General features: G+C 40.4%; 1 protein-coding gene across 1 annotated transcript in view; it reads right to left on the bottom strand.

Moving 5' to 3' along the window:
- Positions 1-19,177, bottom strand: part of ELMO1 (engulfment and cell motility 1) — a 413,972-nt gene that overhangs the window by 272,395 nt on the left and 122,400 nt on the right. Inside the window, exons 6-7 of the mRNA XM_073332875.2 lie at positions 15,453-15,622; positions 2,163-2,198 (exon numbers count right to left, since the gene is read on the bottom strand). Coding sequence (XP_073188976.1) covers positions 2,163-2,198; positions 15,453-15,622 — 206 coding nt within the window. The remainder of the gene's footprint in view (positions 1-2,162; positions 2,199-15,452; positions 15,623-19,177) is intronic.

Below are 19,177 nucleotides of genomic sequence, written 5' to 3'. Positions count from 1 at the left end.
AGAGCCTACAAGTCCATTCAGTCCTACTTCTTGTTCAGCCAATCACTCAGGACAAACAAGTTTGGTTACAATTTGCAGGAGATAATGCTGCCTGCTTTTGTTTACAATGTCACCTAAAAGTGAGAAAAGGCGTTTGCATGGCATTGTTGTAGCTGGCGTCGCAAGATGTTTACATGCCAGATGCACTAAAGAATCATATGTCCCTTCATGCTTCCACCACCATTCCAGATGACGTGTGTCCATGAGGATGACGGGTTCTACTTGATAACGATTCAAAGCAGCGCAGACCAATGCATGTTCATTTTCAACATCTGAGTCAGATGCCACCAGCAGAAGGTTGATTTTCTTTTTTGGTGGTTTGGGTTCTGTAGTTTCCGTATCGGAGTGTTGCTCTTTTAAGACTTCTGAAAGCATGCTCCACACCTCGTCTCTCTCAGATTTTGGAAGGCACTTCAGATTCTTAAACCTTGGGTGGAGTGCTGTAGCTATTTTTTAGAAATCTCACATTGGTACCTTCTTTGTGTTTTGTCAAATCTACAGTGAAACTGTTCTTAAAACAAACATGTGCTGGGTCATCATCCGAGACTGCTATAACATGAAATATATGGCAGAATGTGGGTAAAACAGAGCAGGGAACATACAATTCTCCCCCAAGGAGTTGAGTCACAAATTTAATTAAGGTTTCAGAGTAACAGCCGTGTTAGTCTGTATTCGCAAAAAAAAAAGGAGGACTTGTGGCACCTTAGAGACTAACCAATTTATTTGAGCATAAGCTTTCATGAGCTACAGCTCACTTCATCGGATGCATACTGTGGAAACTGCAGAAGACATTATATACACAGAGACCATGAAACAATACCTCCTCCCACCCCACTCTCCTGCTGGTAATAGCTTATCTAAAGTGATCACTCTCCTTACAATGTGTATGATAATCAAGTTGGGCCATTTCCAGCACAAAACCAACACATTATTTTTTCAATGAGCATCATCAGCATGGAAGCGTGTCCTCTGGAATGGTGGCTGAAGCATGAAGGGGCATACGAATGTTCAGCATATCCGGCACGTAAATACCTTGCAACACTGCCTACAAAAGTGCCATACAAATGCCTGTTCTCACTTTCTGGTGACATTGTAAATAAGAAGCAGGCAGCATTATCGCCCATGAATTTAAACAAACTTGTTTCTGTTAGCAATTGGCTGAACAAGAAGTAGGATAGAGTGGACTTGTAGGCGCTAAAGTTTTACATTGTTTTGTTTTTGAGTGCAGCTATGTAACAAAAAAAAAAATCTACATTTGTAAGTTACACTTTCATGATAAAGAGATTGCACTACAGTACTTGTATGAGGTGAACTGAAAAATACTATTTCTTTTGTTTTTTACAGTGCAAATATTTGTAATCAAAATAATAATATAAAGTGAGCACTGTACACTTTGTATTCTGTGTTGTAATAAAAATCAATATATTTGAAAATGCAGAAAAAACATCCAAAATATTTGATAGTTTTCAATTGGCATTCTATTGTTTAACAGTGCGATTAATCACGATTAATTTTTTTAATCATGATTAATTTTTTTTGAGTTAATTGCGTGAGTTAACTGCGATTAATTGACAGCCCTACTTTAAACACAGACAGTCCCATTTGAAGTATTGGGACAACACATGTGATTACGATAAGCATTTAACCAGGGCCTATATTATGTTACAGTTTTCCTTTAAGCTGTTATCAAAATCCCACTGGTTTTATCATGACTTGAGACGACCAGAAATTCAAATTGGTATGATTATCAATCTTAATTTCCACCGACATGAAAAAGCAAAAGCACTCACTGACTATTAATAATCACACAAGCCACAGACTTAAAAAGAACAAAAAGGAAGTTGCTTGCTCAAATTAAACCAGTCTTGCTGTAGGAAACTGTGAGAGCCCCCTCGCCACAGATTTAGTAGTTATAGAAAAGAAGCATCCATTGCACAAGCAAAGCAAAAACACACCATAAGAATCTTTGACAGGTAACATCAAAGAGCAGAAAATAGAGGTTGAAGAGCTGTTGAATCAATAAATGCAGATGTATTTAAATATAAAATTAGCAGGAAGGCCTGGAATCAATCATGCAAAAAGAAGAGGAAGTGTGCAAGATGATGATCCGATCAGGTTCTTACCAGGGCTTCATTATCTTCTGCAATTTCTGATAGCGTCTGTAAAATTTAAAAACTTCCACGTGAGGAGATACATTTTAATACAAAAAAAGTACAAGTTTAATAACATTCAGGGATTGACACATAGTATAAAGGGCAATAAATTACTGGCACTTATTCAGAAAGGAAATAGTTCATTATTTGGTGACGGAAAGGGCTTTAGTTAATTCAGAATATCTTTTAACTATCTGGCCTGAATACTTGTTGAAAGACAGAAAGAAAGACAGAAAAGTTTCCAATGAAAAAATAAGTTTTTCATAGATTCATAGATATTAAGGTCAGAAGGGACCATTATGATCATCTAGTCTGACCCCCTGCACAATACAAGCCACAGAATCCCACCCACCCACTCCTGCGATAAACGTCTCACCTATGTCTGAGCTACTGAAGTCATCAAACCATGGTTTAAAGACTTCAAGGAGCAGAGAATCCTCCAGCAAGTGACCCGTGCCCCATGCTACAGAGGAAGGTGAAAAACCTCCAGGGCCTCTTCCAATCTGCCCTGGAGGAAAATTCCTTCCCAACCCCAAATATGGCAATCAGCTGAACCCTGAGCATATGGGCAAGATTCACCAGCCAGATACCCAGGAAAGAATTCTCTGTAGTAACTCAGATCCCACCCCATCTAACATCCCATCACAGGCCATTGGGCCTATTTACCATGAATATTTAAAGATCAATTAATTGCCAAAATCATATTATCCCATCCTACCATCTCCTCCATAAACTTATCGAGTTTAATCTTAAAGCCAGATAGGTCTTTTACCCCCACTGCTTCCCTTGGATAAGTTGAGCATAGATCCTTTTGATCCTATTTATCTTTTCATTAGGAGTGCCTGGGCAGCCTAAATTACTGTTTCTTTGATTCAAAAAGAGTTCATGAAAATAAAAGTGTACACTTAAACATCCTCTAAGGTTGCTATAACATGAAGTTAGTTCTCAGAAAACTCATTTTTTTTACTCCCTGTCTACATTAAAAAAAAAACTCAGAGGAGAAGACATGGCTAAAAATTTTGGTGTAGATGGGTTGTCATCCTGAACAGCCCAGGACAAAATCCTGGCCCTGCTGAAGTAATTAGCAAAACTACCAGTGACGTCAATGGGGCAAGGATTTCATCCCAGGCTTTTAAACATGGCTACAAGGACATGGTGAGGTCATATCTATACAACAGCTTTAAGTCACGTGAGAATCAGTTTCCCTGAGTTATAGCTGTAGTATGCAGGCAGAGACTAAAAGTGGGTCTGTGCTTCAAATGTAGGTTCAAATTTCACACACCTAAATTTATGGGTATCCAGATCCTGGGTGCTGGACTAACCCATTTGAGGAAAGGGGGCCATAGCTGCGAAACATGTACATATGGGTTCAGATTCCAAAAGTCTGGAATCAGGGGGTTTCTAACCTTCATGATAACACCATCCCTGTAACAACTTCCAAAACACTTGGTGCCTATTTGTGGAGGGTGCTTTATGTACCACAGCCAAGAGGGTTTTGTTTAGACATTTCCTATTTTTTCGGAGATATGCAATGCTGTGCAGCGTTAATGAACCAGAAATTATGGCATCATATTACTATATTTAGGAAACTGAAAGCTGAATATTAAGTGGAGGGAAGAGGGAAAAGATAATAAGGAACATTTCAAAGTCACGGTCCACTAATCATGATTTGCAAATCATCATCCCAGTAATAACCAGCTCCAGAAGTGCTGATTATGCCACTAAGCAAGCTAAGGTAAAGAAGCTATGAATGGTGAGATTGGCATTCCAAAAAAAAAATAAAATAAAAAAAAAAATCCTCACTGAATCCAAAGAGCAAATTCGCCTTCTTCACCCCAACTATATTCCCAAATCCTATATGCCAATTGTTATAGAAAACTCTTGATTTTTGCAGTTCTCACTACCCTGTCTTTTTAATCCTTTCTATCCTTTCTTTGGGGGCAACTTTGAGTTGATATAAGAATGTTCTCCAGCATTTATATAGGGATATACCATATTACAAGGTCTGAATTAGTCCAAGGTACTTGGTCACCCAGTTCTGTTGTCCTTACAATGCATTCACAACTTATTCTAGTCATCTTTTAGGATAAGGAAGGCAATTTTCTATGATGAAATGGAGTAGTTATTCACATGGTGCCAAACTTACACTCTGTAGACTATTGATTAAAAAGAAAAATACAGTGAAGTCAAATTTATGTTGCAAGGGGTGTTAGTTGGGTCAGGATTGGGACCACGGTCATCTGCTACTTTGCCACTTCTTCTGATGAATGCTAACATCCTAACTGCTTCAACCAAACACTATCCAGTTCCGTGTCTGCCGCAATATTTGGAACTTCAGTAAGGGGAACTTTGATGATATACGCAGCGATAATGCAGGAGTAGCTCTCCTTCTACCTCCTAATTTGGAAGTGAATGCTTCCTCTACATAAACAGTATGCTATCTGTTCTACGCATAGTGCATCAGTGTGTTGATTGTCATATTCAATTTTTATATTACCGTATATATTCATTCATTAGCATGTTTGTTTATAAGCCGACCCCCCAAGATGGATAGGTAAAAATAGTAAAAACTGTATGACTCTTTCATAAGCCGACCCTATATTTCAGGGGTTGGCACACTTTGGCTCTCGGCCCGTCAGAGTAAGCCGCTGGGGGGGTCGGGACTTTTTGTTTATCTGGAGCGTTCTCAGGCACATAGCCCCTCAGCTCCCTGTGGCCGCAGTTTGCCATTCCCAGCCAATGGGCACTGCGGGAAGTGGCGCCTCACTTTCCACAGCTCCCATTGGCTGGGAATGGCGAACTGCGGCCACATGGAACTGAGGAGCTCCATGCCTGCAGATGCTCCAGGTAAACAAAACCAATGTATTAGATATTTAATTCAATGATTTCATAGAGTTTAAAATCATCAGATTTTGGTGTAGACCCGTTTACAAGCTGACCCCTACTCTTTGATGCGTCACTTTTTTACCAAAAATATTAGGCTTATGAACGAGTATATACGGTATATCTCACAAGTCCAACATATAAAACATGATATTTACATAACATTCATGTACAACTTTTCTTCTATGCGGTTTCCCCATTTCAGTCACTCAGGAAAGGGGCCTTGGGGGAAGAGTGAAAATTGAGTGCCTTCTTGAGATAGCACACGCTCTGCCCAAAGCAAGGCACTGCGGAGAAATACTTTGAGACACTCTTATTAAAGAGTTACATCCTAGAGCAGTGTTTCCCACACAGTTGGTCCTGCTCCACTGGTTGGCCACGGGAAGGGTCTAGGTAGGTCATGTGTCCCAGCAGCACTCCCCTCCACCTGCACTCTTACTTCCCCTGGGCAGTCATGTAGGGAGTGGTATCCAGGCAGCAGCAGCGCAAAGGAAGTGCCTCCAGATCCCACTCTCATTTCCCTTGGGCAGCAGCAACCTGAAGGAAGCAGCTGGAGCCAGCAAACGGAGGTCAACAGGGATTATGGCCTGGCTGCAGGGAGAGAGTGGCTGGCTGGGGCTGCAGGAGGGGGCAGGGCTGGGAAAGCAAGAACCAGGGGGCTGGGAGGTGGAAGCGAGGGGTGGGGAAGGGAGAGAGGGAATCAGGGGCAACAATCAGTCCCCAAAAAAGACAAAATGCAGTTGGTGTGTCACCTTAGTAAAAGGTTTGGGAATTGCTGTTCTAGAGGAAGCATGGTCTTGTGGCTAAGGCACTGCATTTAGATTCCGATACCAACTTTACAGACTTCCTCTGTGACTTGGGGAAAGGGACATAAATGTCCCAGAGTATCACTTCTCCATTTATAAGATCTCTCTAGGTACTCATATGACTCATCAGTATCTGAGCACCTTCCAACTGTTTAAAAACAACAAGTGTGTCTCTTGATTTTCTTCCTTCTGGTCCTTCTTGAAATATAGGGGTTTTGTTTGTGTGTTTGGGGGGATGGATTTTAAGACAAATGCATTTTGCATTTAATTCTGAAAGTGGTGAGGGGTCATTCTCATCTGTTGAGCGAGTGAGTGCCATCATTGAGAAGCTGTTCCTATTAAAGTTCTCTCCCCAACACGATTCCACCTACTGCTCACCAATTTCATCATTCTAATGGAATGCATCTCTGGTGGCAACTCACGGTTGTGGAGAGTGGGTTGGCCTAACGTGGAGGAGTCAGGAAGAAGATTCTGGATTATTGTATCGAAGGTGTCATCCATGTGGATGTTGGAAGTCTACCATAATAATTAGTTTTGTGAATTTCATCACCATGTCAGACAGCATCTCTATCAATTCCTCTGGGAAGGCTTTCATTTTTCAGTGTTTGTAGAGAATTCTGAATTTGGACTTCCTAACAATCTGTGGGTACACTGAGGAAGAATGCTTCCATTCACCTAGCTACCATTGCCGGGGCAAGCGGCATTCCTGTGGTGTTGGAAAACCCTTCTGTTAGTGTAGGAAGCATCTACACTATGGCACTACTATGACATACCTACGGCATCATAATGTAGGATTCCTGTTTGAGGGAAATCTTCCTGCTTTTCAGCCAGGAAGGGAAGAGAATGTCTACTGCACTCAGAAGTTTGTCCTCCCTAGATATGGCCCTGTGGTGTACAGAGGATCCTGGAGAATTGAGGTGAGCCAACACTGTCAGTCAGCCAGGTTTCTGTAATGCAGACCAGGTCAAATGAGTCATCACTGATAAGGTCACATATGGCAAAGATCTTATCGATCAGGAAGGGGATGAGGTCCTGATATTTGCCTTTTCTGGGAATGTGCTGTTTGCTGCTTGCACTGGAATGGATGGGAATAATACTGTCTTCATACCTCACCGGAAAGTTGTGAGGGTAAATTAATTAATTTGTGAAGGACTCATAGTATACTGATGAGCAGATAAATCTATCTATCATACCAGTTTCCATAAAGGAAAAAAACCCTCAAAGTGAATGCTAACATAATGTAAAAGAGCGAATAATGAAAGGTTACTGGTTTAGACATTCTGCTACCACAATATGTTCAGTGTTTGGCCTCGAAGGAACTTTGTGATAATTTTCTGGCTGAATCCCAAAAAAACAGCAGTTCCATTTGGAATTCCCCAACCCACACAAATTTAAATTCTTGCTGAAAGTGCATTGTAATATATGCCAAGAGCAGCTTCCAGCTGAGACAAACTTAGCACAGCTCCGACTGGGTCAACTGCCTTTTGGCTCATGTGGGAAGATTGCTGCCTATGAATCAAAAAGGAGTCCTAGTCTGGGTGCTTTTCTACACTTGAAACACTGCAGCTCTGCCGCTGTAGAACTTCAGTGTAGACACTACCTACACCAACGGGAGAGGTTCTCCTGTCGGCTCTGTCTACACAGGGGTTAGGTGAGTTTAACTATGTCACGCAGGGGTGTGAATTCACACCCCTGAACAGCACAGCTGGGTTGACCTAACTCTTTAGTGTAGATCAGGCCTCAGCCAAGGTAATCTACAAGACACACACATACTTTATCTACGCTAAGGTGTTTTTGTGAAAATTTCACACCATGGGTAATGCCATTGCAGCTCTATTGGTGTTAGCAATATCAAGAGGGCTAAAACAGACACGTCGCCCATGGCTGACTGGGCTTGTACACACTACCACTTATGTCAGTACAATTTATGTTGCTTAGGGATGTGAATGAGCCACACCTCTGTGCGACGTAAGTTACACCAACCTAAGCACTAGTGTGGACAGTGCCACGTCGGCAGGAGAGCTTCTCCTGCCAACATTGCTACCACTTCTCGCAGAGGTGGTTTTATTGTGCCAACGGGGGACCTCTCCCGTCGGCATAGAGCATCTTCACCAGACATGCTACAGCAGCACAGCTGCTTCTAGTATACACTAGCCCTAAGTGTTTTTAAACACCATGTATCTAAACATACTCGCCTCAGAGTAGATTTAAACAATACTGTGTTAATCACACCAGGCAGGGGACACAAGTCTAGGAGCTTCATCTACAGTATGGCTCCAACTTTGTGGAAAGACAATGTTAGGGAAAATGGAAATTTTTCACAAATGTTCCCTCATGTAGGCAATACAGCAAGTTCAGCTACTGGACAGATGAAGGATCTGCTAAACCAAATTTAGTCTCTAGCTGGATTTTCAGGCATAACATTAGGATATCTGCATTTTGGACATCACACCCCATTTAAAATCAAGGGGATAATTAACTGCATTTCAGAAATGTTTCTCGCTCGGCTAACTCTTACCATTTTTTTAAACATATGGTAGGATTTTTTTTAGTGGCCACAACATCCCAGCTCCCGGAAAAAGCTTCAACCACATACAAAACAAATGATACTCAAGAAACCTATGCAACATGAAGTACTGTTGCCTAGCAGCCCCAGAACCAATGAAAAATATTTAAGTAAGTAGGGGGGGTTGTTTGTACCAATTCCTGTTTAATATCATTTAATATCTGATCAGGGGTCAAACTAAGTAATAATTTGATGTTTGCAAAAAAAAAAAAAATTTACTACTATAGCAGCAGCACTTCCACTCATAGAAGCCAAATGTCTTCATGCATCACAGAAAGAAAGACAGACGCCAACCAGCCACGCCTCTGGAAAACTGCAAATCCTGTGATTTTAAACTGGTCTCATCGTTTTCCTCAAATTTTAAGTTTTCATGCTAAGAAACAGCCTATTTTTCTATTTTCATTGTGAGGAGTGTTCAGAAATTTAAAGCCACCGCACTGTTTCCCTTTTCACCCCGTTTTACAGAAATCTCTCTCTTGCCAAAAAAAAAAAAAAAAAATGCAAAAGTACAAAGCGTCTACCTTCCCCCTCCAGTTCACCTCAGCGAGGTGTGAATATCAACACTTAGTTAGGGCTATTTAAATGCTAATGTTTTTAAGTATGGGCAAGGTAAGAAAAACAACACTGAAGTCTATCTTGGGATCCACATGGCTACAACTACACTGCACACAATTACACTGAAGTCAAGGCATTGAATCGAAAAACAGGATCTTCAGTGCTCTTCCTTCCGCCCCATTTTTAAGGACGTGCTCTTTGCTGACTCATTCTTTAAAGTGGGCTTTTCCTGTTGCATACAATGCCTAGGTTGGAAAGACACCAGGAAATAAAAAGGAAAAATTCCAAGCATGAAGCACCTGGGAAGAAAAAAAAAAAAAACAATCCAGACAAACACACTTTCCTGATTTGTAGCAATTGTAAATGGAAAATGGGCACCTGGCTCTTTTTAATTTTCTTTACTTCCACTACTACATCCCTATCATCGGGGGCGGGGGGTGGAGGGGATGCTGTGGTTTCCTTTGTGAGCATAATGGACCAGCAGTGTAGAAAGCACTTTTTTTCCCAGTGTTGTCAAACAACATAATCAAATCATGATTCCGTCTGGCAGTTTAGATGGGATTGAACCATGTGTTACCAAATCATGCTCTCACTTGGACTTTGGAGGGCTTTAAGGATTAAAACAAGATTTGGTCCCATTTATATTGCAAGACGTGTTTTAACCGTGTTTGGAGATTCCTATGTTGTAAGTTTGTCACCTGACAGATTCTATAAAGAATGTAAGACTTTTACTTGCTGCTTTGGCTCAGGTGTCTTTTGTGGCACATTGTGGATGATCATTCACCAACGAGGATAAGAACATGAAAAATTCGATACTGATAATTTTTATAGTTTTCCATTGGCCTTGTACAGAATACCATGTGAAAAGTGAGTTAAGAGGTAGAATTTAGCACGGTCTTCCCCTAAATTAGGTCTTGAACAACATGATCTGTTTAATTTGTGCTTAATGCATGCATGCTTGTGACATAGCTGCCAGTGCTGTAGCTGCATGAAGAGTACGTCTGACTTGCTCATTGGAAGATTTCTCTCTCTTAAAAAAAAAAACCCCAACAACAAAAACATGAATAACAATTTAGAAATCAATTCAGATTAATCTGCTCTGGCTGCATTTGTGATTTCCAACAGCAAAAAGGCATAATTCCTCTAATAAAGAAATTGAAGCAACTTTCCTCCTCTTCCTTCCCACAAACCAGTTACGTCCCTATTCATGCAGGCCAGGTCTACATGACAAAGTATTGCTGGCATAGCTATGTCAGTCAAGGGTGTGATCTTTGACCAGCATAGCTGTACTGGCAAGAGCCCCTAGTGCAGATGCAATGATATCATGATAAAAGTTTTTGCTGATAGAGCTTATTTCACTTGCAGGGGGTGGGGGCGGGGTTGCTGGCTGGAATAAGCTATAGTGGCAAAAGCACAAGCAAGCCACATCCACACTAGGAGCTCTTTGCCAGTATAATATGCCAGTAAACTACATTAGCAAAGCGCTGCTAGAGTAGACCTGGTCCTAGATGCAACAATAAATTGAACTTAGTTGCTGTCACCCTTATCCTACCACACAGCTATGTTGTGAGCATGTTCCCTGGCATAGTCATTTTTATTATGTACAATTCAGAAAAACTCCCTGTTCTCAATAGCAATGGAAAATGCTTTAGAACTATGCTGTTAACACAGTTGTTTCTAGCATAAAGGCAGGACTGCCAACAGCGAGCATTCAAAAATCATACATCTGGCCCCCAAAATCATGAGATTTATTTTAAAATCTCAGTATTAAAAGCAGTGTTCTTTTTATTTGCCTTCTGACTTTTCAGCCTTTAGGCTTCATGTTTTCAAAGTTTTTCTCTGCATCTATAAGAGCTAAAAACTTTTTTTAAAAATAGGAAAGCTGATTCCAGGAGCTGGGGCTTTAAGAAAAAAAACACTAAATATCATGAGACTTATTATAGAGCACGAGAACTGGCAACACCAATGTTATTTGCTAAAATACTGATTCTGGGCTAGATTATGGGCTATAGTAGCCCGGGGCGGGGGAGGTTGTGGTGAGGAGACCACACCTCAGGAGGCACAGCAAGGAGACTGTGCCTGACTAAGGCACAATCTCTTTCAGACAATTCTGCTTCTGTTTCCCAAGTATAGGGGTGCACATTTTGCACCAGCCATTAGGGCAGCTCAGAGCCGGGCGGGGGCAGGAAATTGTTGAACGTCTTGCTTCCTCCCTTCCCTCTTTTCAGTGTTCTTTTCCCTGAGGGCGAACAGTAACAAGTAGTCTCTTGACCCTGTATGTCAATTCCTGTGCATCAGGATCAGGAAAACTACCTGCACATACCTCTGTGGCCAAGCACAACCTGGGTTTCTTGTGCAAGATAATATAGTAATAAACCTATTAAGAAATGCTACGTACTAGATGGAAACAGCTCATTTTAAAAAACCCCAATAACTTTCTCTAGCGTATGAAGAGTCTGAAGTCACTTCTTGTGCATGCATGTGTGCAGTCCTTTTTGTGTATAAAGACCCGAAGTCCCAGAGATGACTCGACACCAGGATGCCTAGTGTTGGTAATCAGCATTTACTTGTTTTGGGGGCTCTGAAGTACCCACTTTTATAGTCCAGCTGCATCTCAAAGCAAATACAAGAACGCTTTCCAATTTCTTGATTTTGGTTAGTAAAAATAAAAATACAGCATACTCAGAAAGCCTGAAAGAGAAGCAAGCTGAGCATTCTTACTGGAGCATAAGCATTGTGCCAGCTGCATCAATCAACCTGAGTGAGATGGACGCAAGCAGTTTCTAGACTTGCTACCACTCCACAGCTACTAAGAAAAATATTGGTATTGACCAGACACACTTGCAGCTTCATTAGGGCCCTGTCCACACTATGATCAGACCGCTGCTAGCTACAATATTTTAATCTCAGCGCACACAGCTCCTACGGCCCTTTTATTCCAAATGGTGTAGTGGTCAGGTAGGAGATCTTGGCAGAAATACATAACTATACAGTATGAAATTAAAAAAAAAAAAAAAAAAAATAGGAATTTACAAAACTCTCCTGAATGTTTACTATCCAGTCTCCATTCACTAGAGAGTATGTAGCAAAATGGTCATTTTAATTTTCTTGAACCAATGCACTGTATACATGCAGTGTAAAGAACAAGCTGGGATGTAAGTGGGAGACACTGATAACTCCTGTCAATGATTTTTATTTTAATTACACCAGATTAGTAGCAAGACACGTACAGCTACCTGGAAAATCCAGGGATATCCTAGTCCAGCGTTTTCCAAACTGTGTTCCGTGGAACACTAATGTTCCGCATGATGTGAATAGGTGTTCCGTGAAAGAATCGTAATTAAAAAAAAAAAAAAAGGGTCTTGCCCTTGATTTTTCTACTACTTTATATGCGCTTTCCAGTTAGAAATTGTTAGTTCAAGTTATTTTAAAATTTGTATTTTTGCTTTGTTTTATAAAATAAAATATATTTGAGTATAAACGGCACATTTTTTATTGAAAACCAAACAACTACAAAATAATAAGTGTTCCATAAATATATACCAGGTGTTCCGTGGCCAGAAGAGTTTGGAAACACTGTCCTAGTCAGTAAAACGGGGAATCATAACTATCACTGAAGGAATGGAATGAGGGACAAACAAGCCAGCTGTAAATACGGAGCTGGATTCCTCACTGGCAAATGTGGCATAAACTTCAGAGCTTCACTGTGCCTGTCCGCTGAAGGTTAACAAGGGCTTTTTCTTCACCACAGATGGGCTTGTCTATACTGGCAATTTACAGCGCTGCAACTTTCTCGCTTAGGGGTGTGAAAAAACACCCCCCTGAGCGCAGCAAGTTTCAGCGCTGTAAAGTGCCAGTGTAGACAGTGCACCAGCGGTAGGAGCCGCTACATCCCTTCTGGAGGTGGGGTTTTTTAGAGCACTGGGAGAGCTCTCTCCCAGCGCTCTGCCGTGACCACACAAGCCACGTTAAAGCGCTGCAGAGCTTTAACGTTGCCAGTGTAGACTAGCCCAAAGCTAGCTAGAGGTATAACTTGAGCGTTGCCTCTAACTTGAGTCTCATCCACACACAAATCACTAACTCTAATATGGTGGTGCTTTAAACTAGAGCTGGCTGATCCACCAGGGGATATAGTCTAAAGCTCAAGTTAGCATAACTCATCAGCTGCTAGCACAACCATGCTATAGTGTGGACGCAAACGAGCTTTACTTGAGCAACCCCAGTCCTCCAATGCCTTCCCATACTTCCCCCAAACAAGGTCTCCCACAATTCACTGGGAACGTATTCCGAGAAGTCTTAGCGCCACACGCAACTGAGTGCTGCACTAGCATGGACATGGCACCTGAAGTGTGGTTTTGAATTGAGGCTGCTCTCACTCAAGCTAGGCTAACTCAAGAACATGTAACTCAAGTTAACTCTGCAGTGAAGACCAATCATCAGACTCACAATGAAGATCAAGACAGTCAAGATTAAAGCAGAACAGCAGAGCGTAAGAGAGCCCAGGAGAAAGAGTGCATGTGTGTGTTAGGTTCAGAATTTGCCCTTTCCATTTTCACCAAAACTCTAAATTAAGTTTTCTATCCTTCTGGCTATTAGGCATGAGCTTACCGAGGATTTACTGAATAAAAGGACACAGTATAAAACTTGAACAAGATGCACTGTGCAGTGCAGATGTCCTTGCTCCATAATTACTCTCACCTAACCAAACTTTAAAAACAAAATCAGACTGCAATCACTCCAGTCACCACTGCAAATTGCAGAGGCTCTGATGAGCTAAACAAGGAGGAAGAATATAGTGAGCAGTTATAAGTCATCAACATGTGAATCCATTGGAAAGTCTTTGGTCCTGATTCTCTGCTCTGGCACACCAGTTTTAGGGTTTGCCTACACTGGATATTTTTGCACCAGTGTACATGCCCTGATATAGCTACCCTGTTGCAAACCTCTAGTGCAGACATGATGCACCAGCAAAAGAGCAGCTTGTACTAGTGCAGCTTATACCTGTTTGAAAGCCCTGTCAATGGAAGACACTTTTTATATCGGTGTAGTAGATCTACACAAATGCCCAGCCTACATACAGAGGCAAGGTGGATGAGGTAATATCTTTAATTGGGCCAACTTCTGCTTTCAAGATTACACAGAGCTGCTTGAAAGCTTGACTCTCTCACCAACAGAACTTGGTCCAATAAAAGATATTACCTCACCCACCTCTCTCTCTAATATCCTGGGACCAGCACAGCTGCAACAACATTGCATACAGCCTGCATATAGAACAGGAGTACTTGTGGCACCTTAGAGACTGCATATACACACACTTGAACTTATTTAACTAGGAGTATGTGAGGACACTAATTAATTTAAACCTGGCTTATATTGATTTACCTTAATTTGGTCTTTAACCAACAAATGCTGAAGCAATATTAGCCAATTTAACAAAAAATTATTGAAAAGTTATTTTAATTAAGCCAGTACAACTTGTGTGTCTAGATCAGCCTTGGTTTTGTTCTACTGCATGTACATCAGTGCCTAAATCTCTAATACAGACAAGTCCTTATGCCAGTGTAAAAGTGTTGTGAGGGAGTGCAGAATCAAACCCTTTGTATCACTACCTGGATTGCAAGCAGTAATCTAAAATATCCACATAGGTGCCCTTCATGGTATCTGATAGAGTGATAGCAAATCACTATCTGTAAACAGCACCTTTCATCCAAGGATCTCAAAAGCCGTTGCAAACAGAAACTATTAAAGTATTACTTAATAGTGTGATGCACCAACTGGTGGGGGGGGGGGGGTCTATTTTGCACAAACTTCCAACAACTGCCTCAATCCTATGCCCATTGAAGTGAACAACAGAACTCTCGGTTACTTTAATGGAACAGGATAAGGCCACTTCACACTGGTAAAAATGGCTGACATTTTCAAAAAGAGTGAAAGGGAGTCAGGTACCTAAATCCTATTGACTTGTAAAAATCTTTGAAAATCCCATCAAAAATGAAACTAAAATTAAAAACATAAAATTAAAGAAAGCAAAAGGAAGTGGATTTTTTTTACATTGTATCAAAAAGTATAAATTTAAAAAAACAGTTATTAGTTGTCACTATTTAACAGGAATCTTGGGATCAAAAGTTTAACAAATGAAGCTTGTTATTTCGGGGCAATGAAGACCATGTTGATTCCTGGGCTTTGTGGCACAGAAGTGACTTGTGACTTCCTAAGATTTCTTTTTCCCTCTGGGAAAACAACATATTTTTACAAGGTTTCATGTGATTGCACAGATATTGTTTTAGTAGCAGAGGACTGTTCAGATACTGCTTTTCATTTTCTTATGTTCATTTAGTTTTAGAAAGTGAGAAGTGTTTACCAATATTTCAAGCTAAAATAGTGTGTACGAGAGAGAGACACACAAAAAAGTGGTGAAAACAAACGTTACAGTTCAAGTAAAATACTTACTCTGTGCCACTTTCAACCATCTGCGTTAGGAGAGAGATACCATCTAGATTTATAAATTCCTGGGCAAACGTAACATCCCGTGAGTAACTGGCTAAGTCTTTCAGTGCTTCTAACTTGGCGTCCATACTAGAAGATTGGATCCTCTCATGAAGCTGCTGTGCATTTTGAGCCTCACCAGAGACAAAAGAGAAAAAAAAAACACATTAAAAAAACCTCCTCAAACCCTTAGTTATAAATGAAATGTGCAAATGATGTACTGGGGCCCCAAATTTCTCTGAACGGAACGGATTATTATTTGTATCGCGGTAGCACCCAAGAGACCAGTCCTAGACCGGTATCCCTTTATACTGGGCACTGTAAAAAAAAAAAAAAAAAAAAAAAACACCACAAAACAAAATAAAAAAAGACAGTCCATGGCCCAAAAAGCTTATGTACCCTTAATATGAAGTGTGACCCAAACAATAAAACTACCCCCAAAAGCCAAGTACATAAATGTAGTTTCTTTATAATTAGGACAATGATAGTTTTTTTCAAATCTACATTTATTCCATTCAACGCACTATTCCATCACCCTTAAACAAAAATATATCATCTTACTCCAGATCCTATGCAGAGCGCACATGGTACTGATTTCTGTTTCTTCCGCTCCTTTCCCTACCCCTTTTTCTTTTTCTCAGTTTTATATCCATAGTATTTGTATTTCCAAAGAACATGGGAATGATTTCCTCCTAAACTATATGATGTTATCACACATACATCATCTTATTCACTCAACTGAATCACATATTAAAAATATCCTACCCATCAATGTTTAGCTCTCTGATGAGAAATAATGTGAAATCTGACAGGAACAGAAAAAGTAAAGAGCTAAAGGGATTTTTTTAAATTAAATTGTCCAGAAGCCATGTAAATCTGTTTTGCATAGTTAAGCAAATACTTTAAAATACATTAATTTCACATTTTCAGTCAATGCTCCCAGAATAACAATTACCAGGATACAATGTCCAAAATCTTCAGCTAACAGCTAACCAATCTTTCTGTTATTGATACAGCCTTTCCTGCTGTACTCAGATGCTTGTAAAATTCAGTTCCTACAACACTCTTATGTGCATTGAATTAAGTGTGAATCTGAAGCAGCAGACCATTAGGAAACTGAATTAATGGTAAGGGAGGTACACTCTCCCTTACCATTAATTCACTCTGGCACAGTCACTCTCTGATATTATATTTACACTAGGGAAAGCTGAATTTGTTCTGGATGACAATTTCTTTGCTATATAATAATTATTCTACACCTGCAAGGACAATGGCTTTTCAGTAGGTGCTGTGAATATCCAGAATGGAATGTATAAGTGAATATTTTTGAACAGGAGAGATTGGAAATAATGAAAACCAATATGTACTTTATATATAACCCTCTATTTATCGATTTCAGAATGCTTGATAAACATTAATAAATTAAGCCTCCCAACATCCCCTTTCCCCCCCCCACCCTCCCAGGAGGTAAGAAAGGATCATTTTCCTCCATTTTACAGATGAGTAAATTAAGGCACACAGAGGTTAAGTGATTTGCTGAAAGCCATGCATGAAGCCTATGACAGAGACAAGTACAGACCCCAGCTCTCCCAACTTCCACATTAGTCACAACACTGTTTTTCACACACACACACACACACACACACACACACACTCGTAAGGCCTCTACGAAAGAAAATAAGTTTTGCCAATAGGAGCACAATTTTCTTTCTAAAGGGAGGACACATTATCCTACAGCATCTATTGAAAAGCCATTATTATTTCAAACAAAAATTCAACAGTCATCTCCTACCTCCCCAAACAATCTTTCATTGAGATTTTCCTTCTCTCCCCAGGCCAGGTCTACACCTAAAACTTACGTCAACTTAGGGCAGGTCTACACTATGGGTTTAACTCGACCTAAGTTACGTAACTCCAGCTACGTGAATAATGTAGCTGGAGTCAACGTAGCTTAGATTGACTTATTATGATATCTACAGCACGCTGTGTCGAGCTATGCCACAGTAACTCCCATAATGTAGATAAGCCTTCAGTCTCCATGACTGTTACATCTGGGAAGGATGGCTAGCTGCTGGCATGGAGATTTTGCAAAATATTATTTCTCAGAACAAATTTAACTTCTATGAGTTGTTACCCACTCTAGACTGGACATTTTGGAGGGTCTTCAAAAGTACTACATCAGCTCAGCTGAACTCACTTTGAAAATGGTTTCAAAGACATCATTAAACATGTTACTGAAACAAACCACACTCAAAATCTATTTAGAAGACCTTCACTACTGCTGCACGAAGAAAAGTCACAAACTAGAATGTTACGGTCCCATCTACAGAGATATAACCAACAAATTTGACAATGATCATTAAAGACAGTTACAAAACAGGATGGTTGGTTGCGTGAATGGGGCTAGATGTTGTCGTAACTATGCTTTAGTAAGAGCGGAGATCTAGGCTAATAGTCCATCTACACTGCAAAACTGCTGTGTTGGGGGATCACATGGTAACTTGATAATGTCCTGACCATGTTTTTTTATGGCAGTTTGATCTTGCCTGTGTGGATAGGACCTAAAACAGTTACAGAAATTTGCTGCAGCCTTGTAAAGGCCAAGTTTTGCCACTGACTACAGTGGGGTAAAGATTTCACCCATGGCTGTAACAGTTCTATAACATTTGTGCAATATAGTTTGGTCCATTCTACACAGGCTAGCCAAACCATGATGTAACCTAGCTATGATATAATAGTAGTTAAACTCACTTTTGGCTGTGTAGATGGGAACTTAGTCATCTCCTCAACTACATTTGCCTACACCAATGTTAATGCTACACTAACTGTAGTGCAACAGCAAAAGATTTCCTGAACAATGAATGTGGACAAAGCTTAACAGGCCAAAGGTCAAAGTTTCTAGGCAGTGGCGCCTATGGTATGTAAAGCAACCCCCTGCAAGTCTGTGCATCCAGAAACCTGCATTCTTTTTGCCATCAGAAGAGAGAAGAACTGGTATTGGCAGATCAGATCTTGTTTAGAGAGTAAAGAAATATTTTTCTTAACAGAAATATTGGTAATTGTCTCATGTGGCACCTGGCCAAATATGTAATGTTGGCTATTGGCATTATGTGCCACATGGATGAAAATATTGTTGCACTGAACAACACGAAGCCCTCAAAAATCTCCAATTCTTGTTGCCATAGTGCTCATATGTGCTCTTACAGCATGTACAGTCTTGCTGAACAATGTATTAAAATGACACCCAGATGATGCATGCTGAGTGGTTACCAGGGTGCTCTTTTAATGATTTATAATTCATCAGTGGATGGACAGTAGAGAGCATCGCTCATTAAAGAACAGTAGAGCTGGCTGCCACATGTCTGTTCTTATTAAAATATGATCCAGGTAGGAATAAAAAATAAACCCCTTTTGAGAAATATGATGAGGGGAATTAGCCAGAACACTGCTGTTCCAATAAAGTAAGGGTTGTATTAAATGCTCTCCAGCTTAGAAGAGGAAGAGGCAGAGGAGGAGAACAGGAAGCTTGTGAAATGCACTCTGTCAAAGCTGGAGTATTTCAAAAGGCCTCCAAGAAACCTAAAATATCTGTCTAGTCTTGTTGAAAGGACAGCCAGGATAGGCTGCACTGTCTGAAGTAGAGACAGCTTGACAGGACTGTCAGTTTTACAATAAAAAAGAAATGATCT

The sequence above is a fragment of the Lepidochelys kempii genome, chromosome 2 (assembly GCF_965140285.1).
Source record: "Lepidochelys kempii isolate rLepKem1 chromosome 2, rLepKem1.hap1, whole genome shotgun sequence".
NCBI lineage: Eukaryota > Metazoa > Chordata > Testudines > Cheloniidae > Lepidochelys > Lepidochelys kempii.
Note: the sequence above shows the minus strand (reverse complement) of the source record. Positions and strands in the feature narration are given on the sequence as shown.